General features: G+C 50.4%; 1 protein-coding gene across 1 annotated transcript in view; it reads right to left on the reverse strand.

Annotated features, from left to right (window-relative positions):
• Nucleotides 1-278: 278 nt before the first annotated feature.
• LOC144753112 (uncharacterized) overlaps nucleotides 279-25,278 on the reverse strand; it is a 36,584-nt gene continuing 11,584 nt past the window's right edge. Inside the window, exon 4 of the mRNA XM_078640902.1 lies at nucleotides 279-695. Within this exon, the coding sequence (XP_078497028.1) occupies nucleotides 501-695 (195 nt within the window). The 3' untranslated portion in view covers nucleotides 279-500. The remainder of the gene's footprint in view (nucleotides 696-25,278) is intronic.

The following is a 25,278-nucleotide window of genomic DNA, read 5'->3' on the forward strand; positions in this document are numbered from 1 at the left end:
ACTTTGGAGGAGATCTCCTCACAGACACAATAGAAGAGTTGGAGATTTTCACTCAGATGGGGGAAGGGTGGTTGGGAGTGGGGCGCTGTTCATGTGTTTTACACTGTAAAGTTTTTAAGTAATCACACAGCTAATAAACACTTAGCACTCAGATACATTGCAGAAAACCTTCTGAGACACAAATATGCTTACTCAGTTGAGGGAATTTCAGTTTCCGAAGTGGAATATATTCTTTATTTTTTTTAAATACAGCCACTGCTGAGCAGGGCATGATTACAGACAGGAAAGTTTTACATTTTGTGTTTTTGGAGTTGCTTAAACAAGAAGCCCATCGGCTCATCCAAGTTTGCATTAAAAATTTCTTTATGAAACAGAGGGTATTTGTAGTATAAATCCCCAAATATGCTGAAGGAATACTATCAATGTTACATTGCATTTGTTGACAATTAAAAATGAGATATAAAAATTAGAGGTGATCATTTTTTTCTTCATTGAAAGCACTATGGACTTGGTTCCTTTTCCCTTACAGGCTTTCCTTCCAGTTCCTGTCCCTCCTCTAAGAGATGTTCTACATTGCGGTTCCTTCTTGTTCTTCTTCTTCCAAATCTACGAAAAAAGGCAGCTATGCTGAGGCAAAATACAGTTTCCTGCTCTTCATCTACTGTTTCTTTTGCCATGTCTAGGGTCGGAGTGTCCTAAATTACAAGCCAAAACAAGAAATACAACGAACATTGTTATTTACATCAAATAGTACTCACTTAAATTGACCTATAGCCCACTCCTCCTCCTTAAAGACACACATGTTCTCTTGACCAACAAAATTAAATAAAGACTAATGGGAACAATATTTAAACAACTTCATAAAATATTCCTTCTGAATACAACTCACCAGTTCCTTTGTTAGACCACATTTTTTAAAGGACTGTGCAATCCTCTACTAACTCTATCATGCATTTGGTCACTGAATCCACAGAAATTCTGTTTAAAAACTGAAATGTTGATGTCTAGTCTATCACAACCTGAGCTGTTATAAAATAGATATGTAAGTTGTGTTGAACTGCCATTGTTGAACCCTCGCACAATTACGTTTTTGCTTTGGGCCTGATCTGAGAGATGTCACAAAGAAGATAACCTCCATCATGGGATCATATCTCTGCAGAAATATGAGGCCTCATTAATGATTCCGCTGCGCCATCGGAACGTCACTTTTTGTGACGTTCCATAGCGCAGAAGCCTGCGTGATATTTATCAAGCAGCACAAAGCCACTTTTTTTGGCTTAATGCTGCCTGATAAATATCAGTCCATTTAACGCAGTGTTCTGCATTAAAGGGGCGTGCAATGGGTGTTGCTCGGGGCATTCCCAGCAACATCCATGGCCTTTTGACACTGCCACAGAATTACTAGAAATCGTAAATCGGAGGCAGTGCCAAAAGCTTACTGCCTCCCCAGGGGAGGTGTAAGGGAGGCGCAATGGAGAGAAATATCTTTATTTCTCCTCGTTTTTCCTTTTTCAACGTGTGCTGCATTCTGCAGCACACGTAGAAAGAGAAAAAGCCTCTTGGGATTTTTTTTGTACAGGAAGGTTTCCCTTCCTGTACAAAAATAATCATCCCCACAGCGCAGGCTCCCTTGCACCATTGTGTAAAGGTGCCTGCGTTTGTGCAGGCAGCCCATTGTGCGCCGGTGGAGGGGAAAAGGTACAGCAAAACACACAAATGTTTCTTTTGCGTATCTTATAGATACAGCACATTCCTGCCCTTTTCTTTTGCCGCAGTAACTCATAAATCAGGCCCATGGAGTTTTAAAGGTAAATATTACTCTGTCTTCCTTAAGTGTCTCAAAAAGAGCACTGCCACTTTAAGAACTTTGGAACACCTTTCCTCAAGCCTCCTTCCACATGCATAAGCTCCATAAATGCATAATCCACTGCTTCACCTAATTCCTTTTATTTATGCTAAATAGGCGAGATTGAGGGATTGGCTACTCCCTTGCTCCCTATTCTGGAAATTGCTGGACTTCTCCCCCGCTGCATCCCCTTACTAGAAGGGGCGCATAACGCTACTTTTTTGGGAGCTTATTTGGATATGGAAGATATTGATTCCCAATGCCACTCTGTCTGTTTACAGCATTCTTCAGGCGGTTGCATGGCATGCAACAAACAGTTCTCAGCAGCTGACCCTTACAAACTCCAAAGTCTTGTGACGGGAAAACCTTAATCTTGTGAGCTGTGTTTTTTTTCTGAATTAAATGTATCCATGTGAAAGCATTTATTCTTGATGACCCTGAAGAGCTGGGTATCAAAGGTGATCAAGGGCTTTTAAGGTGGATGGAAAATGTCACACTTATTTAATTAAAGGGTATTTGGGCCTAGGGATTGTATCAGAATTGGCAGCACTTACCGTTACCATTAATAGGTTAGCTACCTCTGTTCCAGAGGCTTCTGCCACCCACTCAGGAGGGGAAAGCTCCTGGTACCCACATTTCTGAGTATATGTCGGAACCAAGATGCAAAGTGTTGGTACTTGAGGCAGTGAATGACCTGTTCTTTCCTGAATCGATGTGTACTCTACCACATAAGGATGCTCCTGCTGTGGAACCCCAAGGAGCATGTGCCTGCTGAATAGACTACTAGAGGAAAATCCTCAAGGAGATAAATAGGGCTTTAGTCTCTTTGGAGGTTGAGCCTGTCTCCCTTTCCCAGGTCCCAGTTCATCAGTACTAGGGTACCTGGACCCAGGGCCTGGTACCAAAGATCCTGAAAGCCCCCCTTCCTACCCTTCAGCTGTTAAACCACACTCCATAAATGGGTAGAAAGGAAGGTTTTGAGATCAAATTTGACCCCTCCTTTGTGTCTAGAGCCTGCTGGGGAGTTCTTCTGATTTTGTACATTTAAAGAATTAAGCGAAGTAGAAGGAGAGGGAAGAGGATGGCGAAAGTGAGAAAACATTCAATAAAGAGATTGAGGCCAATTGCAAATAAGACAGTTTGGACATCTGAAAACTCAATGCAGGTAATATTTTAAAAAGACTTCAGTGCCAAAAAGTGGTGAGGCAACACATATCTCCTACGATGAGTAGTATGGGGAGCCCAGATTTCTTACTGTCAGATCACCTCTACTGTAGCTCTCTCCTGATGACAGGGGCTCCCTTCATTTATATTCCACTTTTCTCAAGCAAATCCTGTCAACCACAATTGCCAAATTAAAATCAGGATCCATCTGAAGGTTTTTAACCAAGATACAGTAGCGTAGATGATACAGTACATCAAAACACTATTGATACCCCCTTTTCTTTCCTCTTGGTTGCCACTGCTTCTACTGCAAGGGAGTTTGCAGCTTCCCCGTTGTAAATGTCTGAGATTTTTATGGAGCTGCCAAATCGGCTAAAATAGCCAAATACTTTACAGATGCAGGTATGCAAGCATTTTGGAGACCCAAACATTTTGCTTAATGATAATGAACCATCCCGCCCTCTTCTCCAAGGTAAAAAAAAATGATACTGAATCTAACACTACAAATGCTGATACAGAGCAGAAGCCGTTACAAACAACAAAGTATGTTCATGTATTTATATCTTCAAATTGTTTACCTCTTTTCTAAATGTTTTCTGCAGGACTTTTAGGGGTTTGCCTTATTGGCGCCGCACCCAGCAATTTGAATACAATGCAATACATCAGCATTTGTAAAGCGCAACAGCTACCTCAACCAGAGGTGTCCCGGCGCTAGCGTGATCCAGCAAAAAAAGGTATTGGGTCTACAAGCTGAAAAGAATTCAGCTGGCCCCAGGTAAAAAGTGAACTGAAAACTATTGTTGATAAAAATAACATTTATTTTTTTCTCTCTTTGCTAGAAGCAGTTCAAGTAGTGTTGCCTTAATGATATTGAAGCCCTGGGCAAGGCACATTTTGGCATCCCCTATTTGTGACAACTTCTAATGCTATTGCCTATATTCTGGTCATTGAAGCCTTCATGATTCCAAACAAGCTTTCAGAAATGGGATTTACTCAAACACAGGGGCTCCAAAAATTCTTAAAATTCTTAAGATGACACTGTGCAGGGGGGGTAGAGGGGGAGAGAGAGAGAGAGAGAGAGAGAGAGAATTTACTTTACCAGGGGGGCCCTTCGAAGGTGGGGCCATGGGCAATTGCCCACTTTGCTCATGCCTTAAATCACTGCTGTATTGAATCTGTTGCTATGTGGGTTGAAGAGTGTATCCTTCCACTCACATAGCAAGGAGGCCTGCATGTCTTTCCCTGCCAATGGAGATCCATGGGTGGAGTGAACAAATCCCTCTGGCAGTGCCTTCACTGCTCCCTACCACCCCAAAAACATCTGATGTCTGCTGATACCCCTCACCAACCTCCTCTTTAAGTTCACGTCCCCACAAGCCCCCCAACCCAGTCACTCATTTTGGTCACTCCCCTCTTTTACTTAATTGCACAACTCTCCTCTGCACTCCAGCTGAGCACTCAGGCCTGCTCTCACCTCCCACTCCTGCACTTCTGCTTTACTCCCCTCGGCTCTTTCCCATGCTTCAAGTCAAGTCAAGTCAATATAAGCTTTATTCGATTAATTAAAATCATAAAAGCGATTCCATCACAAATATACAAATAGCAATTCATATATAAAAACGAGTCATATAAACAATTTGATTTAAAAAGCATTTGAGAGAACAATTTTCATATATTTACATGGGATAGTGCAATTCGTCGGTACAACTGATGGTCAAAAATTAAGATCACATATCCAGAAACATTTAACTTCATTTGTTTACACTTAATGCGCATCGCAGCAACCAAGAAACTTGCGACCCCAAATATTACTCTAATGTTACTTAAGAGCTGTAGGTAACGGAGAGCGGGACGGACTTGTATAAACCTTGCTTCTCTCAAAATAGGTAATAAAAACTGTTTCCTACATTCCTCATAATGGCCACAAAACATAATAAAGTGCATCAGGGTCTGTTCAGAGAAATTATCACAGCTACAGGGAATAGATGGATCTGACTTTCCCCATACTGGATAATTCCCCAGGGAATATTGAATGATGTTAAGTCTAAATCTCACAAGGAGATTACGATGGAAGGGCCGAGTCACTATAATCAGGTATGGTTCCAATTTCGGGGTAGTCTGTAGTATGTAATTAGCTCTTACTCCCGGTTTTTGGAGCTCTACTTCCTCCCGTTCCAAGTCCCTACGTCCCAAGAAATTATTCTTAATCCATAATACATCACCTCTCTTGATGGTGCTCGGGGCGAAGTATAGTTCTGGCCTGCCCAGTTTGCAAAACATATTTTTAATGTAAGCCAACCATGGGATTTTGTTGACTTTATCCAATGCCAAACAGTCTGTAAGAATAGAGTGGTTTAAGCTAATTTCTGGATAGAGCCAGGTCTTGGCCCAACAGATCAGAGGTGCTAGCTGTAATTGATCACTGATGAAGCCAAGGCCCAGCTCTGTGTGAACTGAGAGTACTGGGGTTGATTGGGGGACCACTAACAAGGATCTAAGGAACTTATTTTCCACTACCTGGAGTTTGTCTTGTGGTAGATAACCCCATAGGGAGGCACCGTACCTAGCTATTGAAAGGCTTTTTGACTTGTAAACTGTCAGTAGTGCTTCTACTGGGCGCGATCCTAACCGTTTCGCAAAACTCAGTAGAGCAGAGGTTGATCTAGTGACAGCTAATCCTTTAGCATTTAATTGTGGCTTCCACGTACCCCTTTCATCGAACAAAACACCCAAATAGGTAAAGACCGGGACCTTGGTGATTTCTTCGCCGTTGCATACAAACTTTTTTGCCTTTGCATTTTTTAAACGTTTCCCTGCGACCATTACATGCGATTTTTTATTGTTAACCTGTAGATCCAGGGAGGACATAAATACCCCAAAGTCGACCAAGAGTTTCTGTAGCCCCACCTCAGTACGGGCCAGCAATACTGCGTCATCCGCGTAGAGGAGTACCGGAACTCTATACTCCCCCACGCGGGGGACGTTGGATGAGGACCCCTTCAAGGTCGATTCGAGGGAATTTATATATAAGGTAAATAGGAGGGGTGCCAAAATGCACCCCTGCCTTACTCCTCGTTTTGATCTAAAGAAGCTGGTAATACCACCCTCTCTATTGGTTCTAATAGAGGCACGCAGATCTTGGTGCAGTGCCGCTAAATAATTCACCAAGGGCGGGTCAATCCCTATATTAATTAAAATCGCCCAAAGTTTGGACCGATTGACCAAGTCGAAAGCCGACGATAAATCCATGAAGGCCATATGTAGTTGACCCTCCTTAGCCAAGGTGTATTTACTGATTAGCATGTGGAGGTTTAGGCATTGATCTAGAGTGCCCCTTTTGGCCCTAAACCCGTATTGTAATTCAGAAAGGACCTTCCTCTCTTCCAGATGTTCACCGAGTCTCTGCAGAATGACTCTGCCCAGGATTTTAACAGCAGAGTCAATCAGAGAGATCGGCCTGTAGCAGGCAGGGTCATTTCTTGAACCTTTTTTGAAGACGGGTATTATAAATGATGTGGCCCAGGACAGAGGGAACCCCGAGGTAATTGTGGAGTTAAAAACATTTGTAAGGGTCTTAGTCCAAAATTCCAAGGGTGTCCTATAAAGGTCTGCGGGCACACCATCTGGGCCCGGAGCCTTATTTTTTGTCATCTCAACAATGGCCCTTTATACCTCCAATTCCTTGAAACATAAAGGAGGGGCTACTACATTTTCTGTGGGGTTCACTGTTAAAATATAATCTTCTGCGCTATTATATATTTTGCTGAAGTGTGCGGCCCATATCTCGTCAGGGATCACAGAGTCCATCACCATGTTATTTGTATCAGAGAAGTAAGGGTGGTTAATTACGGCCCAGAATTTAGAGCTATCTCTAAGTACATCAATAGACATGAGGTTTTCCCAAGCCTCTTCTTTTATGCATTTTTTACGGTTAGCCGTGGCTAATTTGTAGTTTTTCCTAAGTGCAGCCACCAGCTCCCGATTTCTTGGATTTTGTTTTAATGCATGAATAAGTTCTTTATGGGCTTTTGAGCACGTCTCATCAAACCACCTCGGTTGGTCTGGACCATCCCCCTTCTTACTACTCTTCAGTTGAAGTTTAACTTGAGCACAGATACTGGTAAAAGAGTTTAAAATCACTTTCCCATCCCCCTGATTGTCTAGGCATATTGCCATATCTTCTTTTACTTTGTTCTCTAGTTCCTGCATAAAAGTGTCTGGGACCCCATGCTTCATTTGTTGTTGGTCTGCAGTGCTAAAAGCCTCTGGCCATGCTAGGCATTCATACCCACTTCGCCCTAAATTCCTCACCCTCCCAAGCTGCCCAAGTTACTTCCCCTCCTCCCTCTAACCCGGGAAGCGCAAGTGAGCGAGAGGAGAAAAAAAGTCAGGCAGTTGGAGCAGGTAAGTCAAAAATGGTTTCGCACTATGTTTGCTATTTGAGTGTGTGTGTGTATGGGCTTATGTCTGTGTGTCTGAGAGTGTCTGTGTGTGCAGGTATGTCTATGTGTGTGCAGGTGCATGTGTGCATGCCTGTGTTTGTAACTGTGTATGTGCCTTAGCGCATGTTTGTGAGGGCATCTTGCGTGTGTCTGAGGAGCAAGTGTTTGCTTCCACTCGTTAGATGCTGGACTTGACACAATAGTGCTAATTCCAGGCATTCTGCAGGCCCTGGCACACTGAGGTATTCCCTGGCAACATACAGGCACTGGCACAGTGGTGGTGATGCCTGGTAAAATGCATGCCCTGACACAATGGTGGTTACACATGGCATCATGCTGGGCCATCATACTGATAAACAATGCCATTTTGTGGGCAGCTAAGGCACAAATAGGAATCATTCCGAATACATTAGCATCAGGCTGGCTTAGAGAAGAACGAGTACACGTGATCATAAGTTAAGAGGTATACTAGTTTACATGCTTAACTAACATCTCCAAAACCCAAGACAAATGGCTTTGCCTGGGTTTTGAGGAGAGAGTTGTACAAGGCGAAACCTACTGCATTCATGAATACTAGTTTCGACATTGACATCTCATGCCACTAACCAGCCTCTTCAGAGCATGGAGACATCTGTGTTGTCCAGCTCAAATTCTGATGCCTCGTCTTCAAAATCCTTGGATGCAAAGTCCAGAACACCAAAAGTAAAAACAAGAACTATTTGTGGTTAAGTGAGTCTTCCTCCTTAGTCTGCAACTGTCACTGCTGCTCTTCAGAAGGGAATGGGGCTACGCTCATCATTTGAGTTCCCTTGAAACAAACAGGATCAAGATGCATTTCAGTAGCTCCTTTTTAGTTGCAGAAGACAAAGAGACAGCCCTTGTAGCTCCTGCAGGACATCAGTTTGTATGCATGGCCATGCTTGGGCTTATATATCTTCTCCATACCCAAATGTACGGATCTACCATTTGATGGAGGATTTGCGTGCTTCTCATCAATGGATGAGATGCTGGAGAAATGGATGTATGATGTTACAACGCATACTTTTACAATGCCTACCTTTACAACGCATTTTTTACAACGCAACATCCATTACAACGCATTCCATTACAACGCATGCATTTACAACGAATTTTTAAAAACTACCTTTACAACGCATTCCATTACATCGCATACTACCTTTACAACGCATACCATTACAACGCATAACATTACTTTGCATTTAAGGTAAGTATTGGATAGTGTAGGGGTAAAAATTACTATTCTAACTCCAGGGGGTGCAACAGTAGGGTAAGTGTTGGATAGTGTAGGGTAAAAATTACTATTCTAACTCCAGGGGGTGCAACAGTAGGGTAATTCTAGGATAGTGTAAGGGTACTATGTGTTGTAATGCTATGCGTTGTAATGGTATGCTTTGTAATGACTGAGTTGTAATGACATGCGTTGTAGTGGTGTGCGTTGTAGTGTCATGCGTTGTAATGGTTGAGTTGTAAATGCATGCGTTGTAATGGATTTTGCGTTGTAAAAGTTTCGTTGTAATGGTAGTGCGTTGTAAAAGTTGCGTTGTAAAGGTTGTATACCTGGAGGAATGTAGGACTGGGTGGGACAGGGCTGTCAGGAATTAATCCCGGTTGCGCGCTGGCTGCACCGCTAGCGCGAACCTGAAAGTATAGATCCCCGCGAACTACAAGTCCCGGCATGCAAAGCGGGTCACGCCCCCACGTCACCGCGAGGCGACGTCAGAAGCAGGGTAAATGGCGGCGGTCGAGGAAGAGACGCTGCTGATTATTCCCGATCGCCTGCACTGAAGCAGACTTCTCCCACGGATTTCTAAGGTAGTAAGAGTGCTGCAAGCACATTTCAGACACCGCATTTCACCGGAGGAAGAGGCGTAAGGTTCGTGCCTCGTTGCTCTGCACTCCTCTTCTCCTCTGTTGGATGAGTCCTGTACTTAGGGTTTTTACAGAGGAGAGTACCAGTTCCCTTGGATTGTTTGTTTTGACTAGTGTTTCAGTCTGTTGGCTGGGGCTGGTATTCATGGTCCCTTGCAGAGGAGCGCTTACAGTTACTGGGCATTATTGTTGGCTAACATTATTTTGTCTCCTGGAAGAAGCCAGTCCGGTTTCAACCAGGAAAGAAACCAAAGCATATTGGTGCATTTATTATTTCTTTTGCTAAAAGAAGAGTGGCCTTGTGGGGTAGAGCACTTGTTCAAGACCCTACTGTGACATTGGTGCTAATATTGGTTATCCTTTCCTAAAGAGTCATATTGGTACTTTGTATTCGTTTCCATTATTCCAAGGATATTGTGGAGAATTAACGAACCTGGGTTTCTTTCTTTGTTTGGACAAACATGCACAACTGTGTTTGAACTTTACCTCATCTTGTGCCCAGCAACTTGGTTGTTCCTTGTTTTCTCTTATTTTTTCTCCAGAAGAGAGTGCTGCAAAAAGGGGTGTGGTTCTTAGTGTTCTCCTATGGCCATACTGTCATATATCTTATGGTACGTTATATAAGGGTTTCCTTTAACATGCTGAACCAATGGTATTAATTTAGCTAGGAATTGTTTGCATTGCATGTTCTTCTTTAGTTCCTATAGTTCAGGTGGAGGAACATACAGCATCCTACTCTCTTCTGGCATCATTCGTTCACTTCCTTATTATGTCAGATAGGGTTTAAGAATGGCTCCAGAATTGAATGTTTGCAATGTGTTTGTTTAAAACTGAGTAGGAGTGTTGTGGTATACATCCTTACAGTGTTTTTCCAGTGTCGTCCCCAGGTCTCCCTCCCAGCTGTTCCTACCCTTTCCTTCCCCCGCTTGATAGCTCCAACAGTCTGTGAGTATTACACTCCGGACTTGGTGAGGTGGGCCCCCATAGAGCATCGATACCACCCTGAGGATTCAGGAAGGAGGAGCCTGATACAGGGCCTTAAGTATGAAACACTTTGGTAGGCACACATCACACAATTCGTAAATATCACATAGTTTGCATCCTCCAAAGTGTGTTTATTGTTTAGTGTACTAAACACCTTTTGCGATTCAAAAAATATTTCTGCAACTCATTTTAAAATTGTAATTACTGCCTACAGTCACTAAATTTGCATCAATGCTTCTCTAAGGTGTTACACCCTTTTCTGGTGGCATACTTGGATCACATATGTCCTTACCTTTTAATGTGCCACTATAATATTGTAGTGGCCAGTGACTCCTCTGCTGGACTCTAGTGGGTTTAGCCAAAGTAATGTGCTTATACTTGAAGTGTTGCAAAGGATAAGTTGGCCTTATTAGCTGAGGATGTAATTAGCATATTTAGGGCAGACAAATGACCAGCCTTTCAGCATAAAACCCTGGCTGATTCCTAGTTAGCGGTGGGTGCATTTTTGCAGTTCTCGCACTTATTCCAGCCATAAACCGGGACATTGAAAGGGACCATTGTATCCCGGGTATTACAAGGCGGTGCCTCAAAAAATCATGACAGAAGGCTCAGCGATCCTAAGGTGACGTGCCTAGTGCGTGCTCCAGAATAAAACCCCATGCAATCTCATGCTTGGAATGTCTCAGCACGTGCCTGAACTCCTAGGAGCTCCTGTCGCCCAGAAGTCCTCTCATGATCTGCTGCAGAACCTAAGACCAAAGAAATATCGAAGGACTCACAGGACACCTTTAAAGCAGGCTGCACCTGAAGCTGCAGATCGTGCTGGGTGAATAACCAGACATTCTGGGTGCAGGAAAGAATACAGAAATGACATCTGTGTGGTGCAGACCTCGATTGAAGCTATCTTTTTTCAAGACACTAGAGCCATCATCCTGCCACACATCCTATGGTCAAAGAAGACTGGTCTTGCATCCTACATCTCAATGTGATGAGGGATGACGAGGAATCTTGGAAGCCACTGAATTCTCAGCTCCACATGGCACTGGAGACTCATCGCCCTGGGCCTCAAACGCCAAAGGAATCAGTGACCACCCTCAATGCAGACACTGAAAAGCTACAGTTTCAATGGATGGTTAGGATTGTCTTCCAGAGAAGCACCTCAGTAGTTATATTTTGATCTTTCGCTTATCACAATGAAGTCCTTGTACATCTGCCAAACTCTTAATCAGGCCCAACGTCTCTGAAGGGATGGTCACTCAAATGTCTGCACATGAGGACACAGTACAGCCAACACGGTTCAAGACAAAATATCTCAGTCGTAGCAAGCATTCTATCTTAATCTTCATTTGAAACCACCCCCTGTGTCAAGTAATGACTATGGATTCTGCCCAGTTTTAAGGTAGGAAAGGTAGTTGGGGGGGGGGGGTCTTTTAATGAAACAATAAAAGACACAATTACAATGCACCACTTGAGGTCACAGAAAGTGAATCCGTAACTTATTTATCCCTTAAAATCCCTTATGCAAGGCTCACTATCCACAAAGTATACAGAGAGGCCCAATTAAGTATGTGGTAGAGGGGGGGCAGGCTTCAGCGCTGGTGGCGCCTGATGCGACAATCATTTTAAGTGCCCCCAGACCTAGGGACTGCCTCTTCAGATTCTCTCACTACCACCAGACTAAAGTGTCCCTCATCTCTCCAATCATAAGTTATTGCTAATCACAGTGCTCCCCACAAGTTCAGTGCCCCTCCACCGGTCAGCGCCCAGTGCGGTCACACCAGTCGCACTGCCCTAAAGCCGGCCCTGAGGGGAGAAGATTAGTGAAAGGAGATGGGGCTAAAAGCTACACGTTCTTTGTGTGGTAAACTTCATGGCTCTGCATTATGCTCTTTATTATATGCATCCCAGTAGGTCCATATGTCCAGGACGTCTGCTATTTACTGTAGACCCATTCAGAGGATTCCAAAAGTCCTTTGAGAATGCTCATTATTACTCCGGCAAATCTGGCACCCACAAAATCTCATTCTGATAGTGACGTCTGAATACCGAATTCTCACCTTTTGATTATTCTTCCAGACCTCAGACTGGATCTGGAAAATCTTTAGCTGTACCCATGCGTGCCAACTGGTGGTACCAGCAGCTCAGAGGCCATGTTGTTCCTCGTCGGACATGAGCTGCAGAGCCTATAAAGGTGCCACCCATACACACTTACAGTTAGTTTTTCCGTGCCAAAATACATCGATCTCTTGAGGCCACTCTTTCGGCTAAAGTTCTACAGTTTGAAAGGGAAAATGTCACCACCCAAATCTACAGGGCTCACACCCCGTGAGAACATCACCAACAGATGACTGTGACAAACCTTCCTGTGATTTGTCTGTGGTGCATGAGATTGGACCACTACTCCAAGGCCTGCAGTGATTGCACCTTGATACACCCCAAGGCCATCCAGGATGGGAAGCAAAGCCCTTTGTGGGGAAACTTCACAAGACCCCATGTTGTGATTGGTTGAGGTCCAAAAGCAGGTCCCGGTCCAGCTCCTGAGGTCAAACCCGCTGCAGATCATCATTACGTTCCGAAAGCACTCTCGATCTCCAGAGAAGGCGCTAGGGTGTCATTGTGTCTCCAGGTTATGCTCCTGAAGTCATTCCACTTCAAAACCGATTCGACCCATGTCCCATGGCAACCTGAATTTCTGGGGCCATTGGCAATGCTGAAGAAGATTGAGGAATTTCGTAAGACCATGCTGCTGCTTTTTATCATGTTACCAGCTCCCTCTGACGCACCTTTCTGGCACTAAGGAGCTGAGAGGCCTCCCAACTGGGTTTCTGCTGGTGGGTTTGCATTGGCACCAGCTGGACCCTCTGGTTGCGTTCTGGCTCCATAGATGACAACCAACCGTTAGGACTGTCTGATGCTGAGCCAGCGCCACGCTGACCTCGACTAAAGCTGCCCGCTGCTTGAACTGAGTCAGAGCCATTCCACCAGCCTCTTGACTCTGACACAGTGCCTTTGCCCTACAAAAGGCTTCATGTAATCCATTAATTATTTGGCACAGATTGATTCCTACAGTGGTGGCTATGATATGGGGGATGAAGTTGTCCAACAACATGAAAAGGGACCCCTTGGATCAGCATTACTGAAGGTAAGTAACTTGCTCTTCTTGAACTTATATTTATCTAGCAGCAACCACAGCACCAAGACTGCCCTCCTCGCAGCCACCGACAACATCCGCATGCTGCTAGACCAGGGACACACCGCTGCCCTCATCCTCCTAGACCTCTCTGCAGCCTTTGACACCATCTCACATCGCACGCTAGCCACCAGACTCCACAACGCAGGAATTCAGGGATCCGCCCTCGACTGGATCCAATGCTTCCTCTCCGGCAGAACCCAGAGGATCAGACTCCCCCCCCCTTCCTCTCCAACCCCACTGACATCCTCTGCGGATTACCCCAAGGATCTTCACTAAGCCCAACGCTCTTCAACATCTACATGGCCCCTATCGCCGCCATCGTCAGACAGCACGGACATTGTATCCTACGCCGAAGACACCCAACTCATCCTCTACCTCATTAAGAACCCAGAAATCACCAGACTCAGTTTCCAGGAAGGAATGAGAAACATAGCAGCCTGGATGAAGGACAGCTGCCTAAAGCTCAACTCCGAGAAGAGCGAGGTCCTCATGCACGGACCCTGCACCTCAGCCTGGGACAATACCTGGTGGCCCTCTGCCCTCGGGAGCCCACCCACCCTGACTGACCACACTAGGAACCTTGGCATAATCCTCGACTCCTCCCTCTCCATGAACCACTAGATCAACAGTCGCCTCCACCAGTTTCAACTGTCTCCGCATCCTTTGTAAAACCTTCAAATGGATCCACTCCAACTGCAGAAAGACAGTCACCCACGCACTCATTACCAGAAGAATACGGCAATGCCCTCTAAGCCAGAATCAACAAAACTCTTCTAAGCAAGCTCCAAACCATCCAGAACGCCACAGCCAGGCTCGCCCTAGTGACACCGCACCACGAACATATGACCCAACACCTACGAAGCCTCCACCGGCTTCCTGTAGAGAAGAGGGCCACCTTTAAATTCTTCACCCATGCCTACAAATCCCTCCACAACATCAGACCCAAAGACCTCAACGAACGAGTATGTTTCCACGTACCCAAGAGAAACCTCCGCTCTGCCGACCTCGCCCTGGCAGAGGTCCCCCGCATCCGTAGAAGCAGAGCCGGCAGGAGATCTTTCTCCTACACCGCAGCCAAAGCCGATCAACATGAGGCGCTCCCCAACCCTCCACTCATTTAGGAAGGCCCTAAAGTCCTGGCTCAACTGACCTGGAGCTGTCCCCCCTCCCCCCGCCTTGAGACCCTCACGGGTGAGTAGCACGCTCTATAAACCACTGATTGATTGATTGATATCTTGAAAACCCGACTTGAGCTAACCTACAAGGGAAGCTTTAATCATAATATAGGTAACGGGTTAGTTTGAAGCTGAAGCCAGGAGAATGCAAGAACCATTATCAACGCGTACAAAGAATCTTAAGAACAAGCATTGGCATAGCCAATAGGTCTCGCCTTTGGGTCCTTATAAATGTATAGGCATAGCTATTGACTTTGCCAATGTGTTTAAGCTGTTCTGTAGAGAAGTGGGGATGCTGTGCAGCATGCAAAAAAGTTTTAATAAAAAAGTGCCACTTGAGGGATCCTGTGCTGGCCCTGAGTGACGCTGTGCTGGCCCTGGTTGACGCTTTGCTGGCCCTGAGTGACGCTGTGGTGGCGCTGAGTGATGCTGTGGTGGCGCTGAGTGACGCTGTGGTGGCGCTGAGTGATGCTGCCGTGACACAGTGTCTTTGCTGCTGTCCTCCAAACGAGCCTGCCGGAAACTGGAGAAGATATGGCTCCACGAACGCACTTCGGACAACCACGCAGCCCACAAGGACGCCACTCGCAGACATCACCACCTCATCAGAATAGCCAAGAGATCCTCCTTCACAGACCACCTGAAAAACAACGCAAACAACAGCAAAGAGGTCTTCAGCATCGTAAAGGAACTCTCCAACCCCAGCGCCAACGCCAAGGACATACCGCCCTCACAAGAACTGTGCAACTCACTAGCCATCTTCTTCCACCGCTGACATCCATGACAGCTTCAACACCATGACCGCCCCGACTACGCCTGACCCCACCTCCCCTGTGAACACCACCAGCGCCAACCGCCTGACCTCCTGGTCCAACGTCAACGAGACACGCAAGATCATGAACTACATCCACTCAGTATCTCCATCAGACCCGTGCCCACACCACATATTCAACAAAGCAGACGCTGCCATCGCACCCCAACTACGGAAGGTCATCAACATCTCCTTCGAAACAGCGACATTCCCGGAAAGCTGGAAACACGCCGAAATCAACACCCTGTTCAAGAAGCCCAAGACAGACCCCACAGACCTCAAGAACTTCCGGCTCATCTCCCTGCTCCCGTTCCTGGTGAAGTTCATTGAGAAAATCGTCAACATGCAACTGGCCCGCCACCTGGAAGACAACATCTTGGACCCGTCCCAGTCCGGGTTCAGACAAAACCCCAGCACCGAAACAGCCCTTATCGCCGCCACAGACGATATCAGGCGCCAACTAGACAACAGCGAAACATCAGTCCTCATCCTCCTCGACCTGTCAGCCGCCTTCGACACGGTCTGCCATTGCACTCTAAAGATACACCTCCTAGAAGCCGGAATCCAAGAGAAGGCCCTTGATGGGACCACGTCCTTCCTCTCCGGCAGAACCCAGAGCGTCCGCCTCCCGCCCTTCCAATCCGAGGCTACCGACATCATCTGCGGCGTCCCCCAGGGCTCAGCCCGATGCTGTTCAACGTCTACATGGCCCCCCTCGCACAAGTGACCCGCCAACACGACCTCAACATCCTCTCCTACACGGACGACACCTAGCTTATCCTCTCCCTCACCAAGGACCCGCACACCGCCAAAACTAACCTCCATGAGGGAATGAAGGTCGTCACCGACTGGATGAAGGACAGCCGTCTGAAGCTGAACTCGGACAAGATGGAGGTACTCATCCTCAGACCTACCCCCTCAGCCTGGGACGACTCCTGGTGGCCTGCCACACTGGGAACAGCATCGACACCCACCGACCATGCACGCAACCTAGGATTCATCCTCGACTCCTCCCTCTCCATGTCTAAACAGGTCAACGCCGTCTCCTCCTCCTGCTACAATACCCTCCGCATGCTCTGCAGGATCTACAAGTGGATCCCAACCGAAACCAGAAGAACGGTGACACAGGCCCTCGTCAGCAGCAGACTGGACTACGGCAACGCACTCTACGCAGGAATCCCAGCCAAACAACTACGACGACTACAACGCATCCAAAACGCCTCCGCCGGACTGATCTTCAACGCCCCCCGCCGCAGCCACATCACCCCCCACCTGAGAGACCTACACTGGCTCCCTGTCGACAAGAGGATCACCTTCAAGCTCCTCACCCACGCACACAAAGCACTCCACAAAGCCGGACCAGCCTACCTGAACAGCAAACTCAGCTTCTACACCCCCACCCGCCAGCTCCACTCCGCCAGCCTCGCCTCTGTCCCCCTCATCCAACGAACAACCTCCGATGGCAGATCCTTCTCTATACCTCGCCGCCAAGACCTGGAACACCCTCCCTACCCACCTACGGCAGACCCAAGACCTACTCGCCTTCAGAAGTCTCCTCAAGACCTGGCTCTTCGAGCAGTAGCGGCACCCCCTCCTCTCAGCGCCTTGAGACCCTCACGGGTAAGTAGAGTGCTTTACAAGTAGTCTGATTGATTTGATTGATTGATTTGCTAGTTACAGTTGGTAGAGGGGTAGAAGGGGGTAGAGGAGTAGAAATGGGGTAGAAGAGGGGTAGAAAAAGGGTGGAGGTGTACAAGAGGGGTAGAGGGGTACAAGAGGGGTAGAGGGGTACAAGAGGGGTAAGGGAGTAGAGGGGTAGAAGGGTAGAAGGGTAGAAGAGGGATAGAGGGGTAGTGAAGGGTAGAAGAGGGGTAGAAGGGTAGAAGAGGGATAGAAGGGTAGAGGGGAGTAGAGTGGTAGAAAAGGGATAGGGGTAGAAGAGGGGTATTAGAGGGGTAGAGGGTTAGTAGGGAGGTAGAGGGGTGGTAGAGGGGTAGTAGGGGGGTAGAGGGGTAGAAGAGGGGTAAATGGATAGAAGAGGGGTAGAGGGGTAGTAGAGAGGTAGAAGGGTAGTGGGGAGTAGAGTGGTAGAAGAGGGATAGGGGTAGAAGAGGAGTAGAGGGGTATTAGAGGGGTAGAAGAGGGTTAGTAGGGAGGTAGAGGGGTGGTAGAGGGGTAGTAGGGGGGTAGAGGGGTAGAGAGGGGTAGCAGAGGGGTAGAGGGGTAGAAGCGGGGTAAATGGGTAGAAGAGGGGTAGAGGGGTAGTAGGGTAGAGGGGTAAAAGAGGGGTAGAAGGGTAGGCGGCCTACCTTGCTGAACCTTCCGAGAGCCTGCTGGCGCTGCCGCGGCCTATCCTGTCGAACCATCTGAGAGCCTGCTGGTGCTGCCGCGGCTCGAGCATCTTGGAACCCCCCAGCTCGAGGATTGAGAGCTGTGCGTAGGGTATCCCTTCCTCCTCCCAGAGTAAGACTGTCCCGCTACCTTACCCCCCTTTAAGAGACTTTCCAGATCCCTCGATCTGCCTGTACATACTGCCAAGAACCAGCAACCGTTTATTCCCTATAAAAGCTTGAGAACGTAACTGCTTGTGTGGTGTCCCTCTGTAGTGTTGTGATTACTCTGCTGTACGATCCTAGGAGAGGACCCTCATTCAGGAGGCCTCTCAGCAACCGCTCGGCTACTCCTCGATGGAGAGGTGGACCTAGGGGTGGTCAGTCAGACATCTTCTGCCTCGCCCGGGGACGCCTTTCTAACATTGGTGGCAAGCGCTGGGATCCGAGCCCACGCAGATCGTACAGAGAGTAATTCGCTCACTACCAAGAAAAAACCACTGCAACCATGAGCACAGAATTCCAGAAAGAGAAAATGGAAGACTACAGTCACAAGGAGCTAAAGCAATTCTGCAAGGACTTAGGCATCGCTACCATGGGCTTAAGTACTAAAGAAGACTTTAAATCGGCCCTGCAGGCCTGGGTGGACGCCGGCGAGGCTCCACCCCCGAGGGAAGATAACCCGTGCCCGAACGGAGGCACGGAGGCTGCGATGAACCCAGCGGGAGGGAGACCCGCGAACCCAGACACGGGCCTCTCCCACGAAGATGCCAGAGAACGAGAGAAGAACCGGCTCCACGAATTGGAGCTCGTTCGACTCAGGCAAGAAGGAGAGATCCAACTGGCAGAAAGGAAGTTAGCCCTCGAGCAGCTACGGCTAGAAGGAGACCTAGAAGAAAGGCGAAGACAAAGAGACCTCGAGGAGAAGAAACTCCTGCTCGAGCACGAGCGCGTCCTCAAAGAAATGGAATTTAAAGCCAAGGCAAACGAGACTGATCGCTCCGGGGGGAAGACCTCACCTCCCCCGGGGGACACAAAGGTGCACATACCTAAGGATGTTGTCAAAGAGTACTATAAGAACGACGACATCCAACAGTGGTTCAAAGCCTACGAGGTCGCCATGACCGCCCATCGAGTACCCCTCAAGGACTGGGGCGCCGGCCTGTGGGGGAAGTTTATCAACGAAGGAAGAGACGCCCTGCTAGAGCTCCCCGACGCCGAGATGACCTCGTACGAGCACATGAAGACCGCCCTCCTCACTCGCTACGGACTCACCCCCGAGATGTACCGGCAGCGATTCCGAGACTGCAAAAAAATCCCCGGTACCACGTGGGTGGAGTACGTGAACTATTACAGCAGAGCCTTCGAGGGGCTGTCAGGTCACCACCTACCAGCAGTTGGTCGACCTCATTCTGTGGGAACATCTATCCAATAACTGCTTCATCGAACTCCGGCAACACCTCCTCGACAGCAAACTGACTGAGCCACGAAAACTCGCTGTCGAGGCGGATAGATGGGCGAGCACCCGAGTCGGCCGGGGTCCGACGGAAGACTCCGGCCGGGGATCTCCGGGAAACCACCGACCCCGAGGTGGCAGAGTAGGCCAGAGCCGGGGACGAGACGCTCCCCAGGGGTCTTCCCCTGCCTCCACGTCGCCACCCTGGGGCCAGAGAGGGGGCCCCCCAGCCAGACCAGGGCCCCGCCCGAATGTTACGTGCCACAGATGCCAGCGACAGGGTCATTACACGAATGACCCCCTCTGCCCGATGAATCAGCGACCCGGCACCACCGGGCCCCCAGCCCGCCAGATAATGGCCGCGGCCCTGGGTGAAGAAGGTAGTGAGGAAGAGGACAACGGCCCCGAGCAGGCCGAGTGGGAGCCCGCCGCCATGACCTTAGCCTGCCTGGGGACTCACGACCTAATCCCCCGAGGCCCGATCCCCGGCAACACCCAGAAGTACCGCCAGTGGGTCACCATCAATGGTCGCCGAACCGAAGCCCTCCGTGACACTGGAGCCAGCGTAACAGCAGTCCGCTGCCATTTGGTGACCACCGAACAGATCCTTCCTAACGTCCTGTGCTCAGTCCGGTCCGCAGAGAACTTAGAGACTTTGTGCCAGATGGCCCGCATCCCCTTCAAGTGGGGGGGAGTGTCGGGCATGCTAAAAGTGACTGTCCGCGACGACGCCCCCGTGGACTGCCTCCTTGGGAACGACCTGGAAAGTTCCCCCTGGGCAGGCGTCGAAAGAAGAGAGCACCTAGGGATGCTAGGCCTTCCCGAGTGGGTCTGCGCGACCACCCGCTCCATGTCCGCCCGAGCCTCCACCCCAGCGGGGGAAGCTTCGACTGAAGAGCCGGAGTGGCCCGCACCGCCGCCACCCGTCATCCCCGAGGACCCTGGCCTGGAACACGGCTCCCAAGAGCCCGACCAAGAAAGCCTCCCCGAGCTCCAACACCTCCCCGAACTCGCGCAATGGCGCCAAGAAGGGGGTCCCACTCGCGAACAGTTCCGGCAGGAGCAGAAAACCTGCCCCTCCCTTGAGGGGGTCCGACAGCAAGCCGCTACTCAAGCCGCGGGAGACCCCGCGGGGTCCCACTGGGTCTATTGGGACAACGACCTTCTCTACAGTGAACAGAAGATTGCCGAACTAGAGCCAGCCGGGTGCTGGTCGTGCCCCTCCGATTCAGAGACTTCCTCCTAAACTTAGCACATGATGTGCCCCTCGCCGGGCACCTGGGGCAGGACAAAACTTACAGCCGCCTGGTGACCCATTTCTACTGGCCGAAAATGCGGAACGATGTGCATAACCACTGCAGGACCTGCCCGACCTGTCAAGCCAGCGGAAAGAGCGGGGGGAAGGTGAAGGCCCCGCTCCAACCTTTTCCCGTGGTCACCACCCCCTTCGAGCGAGTGGGGATCGACATCGTAGGGCCCCTGGATCCTCGCACCTCGCAGGGGCACCGCTTCATCCTCGTCCTGGTGGATCATGCTACCCGCTATCCCGAGGCCATCCCCCTCCGAACCATCACGGCCCCCGTGGTGGGCCGAGCCCTCATGAGCATCTTCTCCCGAGTCGGCTTCCCTCGGGAAGTGTTGAGTGATCGGGGCTCCAACTTTATCTCGAAGCATATGCGGTCCCTCTGGCAGCAGTGCGGGGTCGCCTATAAGTTCACCACTCCGTATCATCCCCAAGGAAATGGGCTAGTCGAACGATTCAACAGGACACTGAAGGGGATGATCAAGGGCCTAGAGGAGCCCCTCCGGCGCAAATGGGATGTCCTACTGCCTTGCCTCCTGTTCGCCTACCGAGAGGTACCCCAGAAGTCCCTGGGGTTCAGCCCTTTCGAACTCTTGTACGGGCACCCGGTCCGAGGCCCGCTCAGCCTGGTCAAGGAAGGCTGGGAGACGGCAGTCCGAGATGCCCCACCTGATGTCTACCGGTACCTCCTGACCCTACGCAATCAGACTCGGAAGTTTCGGGAACTTGCCGAGGCCAACCTGGAGGCTAGTCAGGAGGAGATGAAACGCTGGTATGACCAGAACGCCTCGTCCATCGAATTCGAGCCGGGCCAGCAGGTCTGGGTCATGTCCCCGGTCGAACCTTGTGCCCTCCAGGACAAGTGGACGGGGCCCTTCAAGGTGGTGGAGCGCAAGAGCCCCGTCACCTACTTAGTGGACATGGAGTCCCCCAGGAACCCCCTCCGGGTTCTCCACGCTAACCGACTCAAGCCGCACTTTGCACGCACTGAACTGAGTCTGCTGCTGTTGACCGATGACGGAGCGGAAGACGACTCCGACCCACTACCAGACCTCCTCAGCACCTCCGAGAAAGACGGCTCCTTCGAAGGGGTCCGGCTCTCCTCTACCCTGACCCCAGAGCAGCAACAAGACTGCCGGAAGCTGCTGGGGCAGTTTGTGGATCTGTTTTCCCTCACTCCGGGGGTCACCCGGTGGTGTGTCCACGATGTGGACACCGGAGACAGCCCGCCCGTGAAACACCGAGCTTTCCGAGTACCCGACCGGGTTCGGGCCTGCATCCAAACAGAAGTGGCCAAGATGTTAGCTCTGGGGGTAGTCGAACCCTCCAACAGTCCCTGGGCCAGTCCCGTTGTCCTGGTCTCTAAAGCCGCCGCCCCCGGGACAGCTCCGGAGCTCCGGTTTTGTGTTGACTACCGGGGGCTGAATGCAGTCACCAGAACCGACGCCCATCCTATCCCCAGGGCAGATGAACTAATCGATCGCTTAGGAGCTGCCAAATTCCTCAGCACCTTCGATCTCACGGCGGGGTATTGGCAGATCGGCCTCACCCCGTGGGCACAAGAACGATCAGCCTTCTCGACCCCGATGGCCACTATCACTTCAAGGTGATGCCCTTCGGCATGAAGAACGCACCAGCAACCTTCCAGAGACTCGTGAACCAGGTGCTGGCCGGACTAGAGGAGTACAGCGCTGCCTATGTCGATAACATTGCTGTGTACAGCATTCACTGGGGTGAGCACCTGACCCACCTCTGGACGGTCCTGACGGCCCTTCAGCGGGCCGGACTCACCATCAAAGCCAGTAAGTGCCAGATAGGCCAAGGGACTGTGACCTATCTGGGACACCAAGTGGGGAGCGGCCACGTGGCTCCCCTCCAACCAAAGATCAACGCCATCCGGGACTGGGAGCCCCCAGTCACCCAGACCGCCGTCCAAGCCTTCCTGGGGCTCACTGGATATTATCAGCGGTTTATAAAAGACTACGGGAGCATTGTGGTGCCCCTGACCGAACTGACCTCCAAGAAGCTACCAAAGAGGGTGCACTGGACCCCTGCGTGCCAAACGGCCTTTGAGACTCTAAAGACTGCCATGTGCACCGCCCCTGTGCTCCAGGCCCCCGACTACAGCAGAGAGTTTGTGGTCCAGACCGACGCCTCGGAGCACGGCATCGGGGCGGTCCTGTCCCAAGTCAACCCCGAAGGAATCGACCAACCTGTGGCCTTCATCAGCCGACGCCTGCTGGCGAGAGAGCAACGCTGGAGCACCATCGAGAGGGAAGCCTTCGCCGTGGTGTGGGCCCTCAAGAAGCTCCGGCCCTACCTCTTCGGCACCCACTTCCGAGTCCAGACCGACCACCAGCCCCTGCGTTGGTTGATGCAGATGCGGGGAGAAAACCCGAAGCTGCTGCGCTGGTCCATCTCGCTGCAGGGAATGGATTTCACCGTGGAGCATCGGCCCGGCAACGACCACGCCAATGCTGACGGCCTGTCCAGATTCTTCCGCCTTGGCGAGGAGAATCCCCAAGAAGATGGGTGACTCTCCCCTGCCTTCAGCTGGGGGGGACGCGTGTTGGACCCGGCCTCATGGCGTGGTCCTACCCCTCCCGCATGGCGGGCCCAGGACGATATCCGCCCTCCACCAGACCTCGGGCGGCCCCTTCGGCCCGATCCTGCACGCCCCAACCACACAGGGCCGGCTACCATCCCGGTCCACCAGCGCAGGCCTGACCCCAGCGTAGGCCCATCGCGGCCTCAGCACGAGGCCGTGCCCGACTCCATCTTGGACCCGCCACGTCACACCCACGTGGCCTCGGCCCCAGCCCCGGCCCCAGCGAAGCCCCGACATCGAGGCACCAAGATCCACCCAGGTGGTCGAGTAGCCACTCGACAGATCCCGGAGGAAGGGGAGTTTCGATGGGCCTCCAGCCGTCCCCGGACGCCTGGTATCGATCGCCCTCCGGCCTCCCTGGGCGCTGGCTCCACCCCCCTGCTGGGTGTCTGGACACCATCATCCAGGCCCCTCTGACCCCCAGGCGCGAGGGTCCGGACTTCAAAGACCTCCAGACCTATATCTGGGGCAACCCTGGATTAAGACTTCAGTTGTATCCTGGACTGGAAGCCCTGCTGACGCTGTCACGGCCGACACCAGACGAACTCATCCGTAACCCGACGACCTTCTGAGAGCCTGCTGGCGCTGCCGCGGCCTACCTTGCTGAACCTTCCGAGAGCCTGCTGGCGCTGCCGCGGCCTATCTTGCTGAACCATCTGAGAGCCTGCTGGCGCTGCCGCGGCCTACCTTGCTGAACCTTCCGAGAGCCTGCTGGCGCTGCCGCGGCCTATCTTGCTGAACCATCTGAGAGCCTGCTGGCGCTGCCGCGGCCTACCTTGCTGAACCTTCCGAGAGCCTGCTGGCGCTGCCGCGGCCTATCCTGTCGAACCATCTGAGAGCCTGCTGGCGCTGCCGCGGCTCGAGCATCTTGGAACCCCCCAGCTCGAGGATTGAGAGCTGTGCGTAGGGTATCCCTTCCTCCGCCCAGAGTAAGACTGTCCCGCTACCTTACCCCCCTTTAAGAGACTTTCCAGATCCCTCGATCTGCCTGTACATACTGCCAAGAACCAGCAACCGTTTATTCCCTATAAAAGCTTGAGAACGTTCATGCTTGTGTGGTGTCCCTCTGTAGTGTTGTGATTACTCTGCTGTACGATCCTAGGAGAGGACCCTCATTCAGGAGGCCTCTCAGCAACCGCTCGGCCACTCCTCGACGGAGAGTTGGACCTAGGGGTGGTCAGTCAGACATCTTCTGCCTCGCCCGGGGACGCCTTTCTAACAGCAATGGAAACATTAGCTTTTAAATCGTGTGCAATCATTTTCTGTTTGAACTTGAAAAGATTTAACACTATAAAAGTTATTTTGTATTGGTACCTCTACCCCACCAAACTTAAAAGGCGCTTTACTAGCTCTTCCGGCCTGTGCTGGCATGGATATGGCCTACTTGAGGATGTTCGCCATATATGGTGGGACTGCCCAACTAGCGCCCTTATTGGGAGGAAATTCTAACTCCTATTAAAGGAATGGTAGGTTACCCCATACCGGCCTCTATCGAGAAAGTTCTTCTAGGCATCAGAGATCCGGGGTTAGAGCATCAGACAAAAGCAGATAGGGCGATTTTATGGGCGTGTCTAGGAGCGGCCAAAACATCAATAGTAGCAGTTTGGAAAAAGACAGAGGCTCCAGTGGTGTCATTATGGCACTCATGGCTCTGGAGACTACTCACGATGGAAAGATTAGCAGATATCTTTAGAGATGGTTATAAAAGTTTTGAGTACCGGTGGGGCCCGCTGGTTTCCTTTCTCTCGAATGGTCTCCCATCAGCGGTATGCCCACCTTCCATAAGAGCACTTCACCTTTTCCAGCTTTAGGATGGTTTCTCACCCTTGCCCGAACACTTTCAGATATACGTCTAATCCCTCTTGGCCCTGCAAGACTAACTTAGGGCATGGACCTCGGTTCTGATGCAAGGCTGACTACTTATTGCCACTCAGAAAGATGATTCACCACCACCAGGGAAGGAGGGGTCTTGTTTAAAACAATGTTGGGGCGGTTTTCTTTCTTTTTGTTTAGGGTTACTTTGGTAAAAGGGTCATGACTCTAAGACAGAGAGGGAGACGGCAGGGCATCACATAA

This window comes from Lissotriton helveticus, chromosome 5_1, assembly GCF_964261635.1.
Source record: "Lissotriton helveticus chromosome 5_1, aLisHel1.1, whole genome shotgun sequence".
Classification (NCBI taxonomy): domain Eukaryota; kingdom Metazoa; phylum Chordata; class Amphibia; order Caudata; family Salamandridae; genus Lissotriton; species Lissotriton helveticus.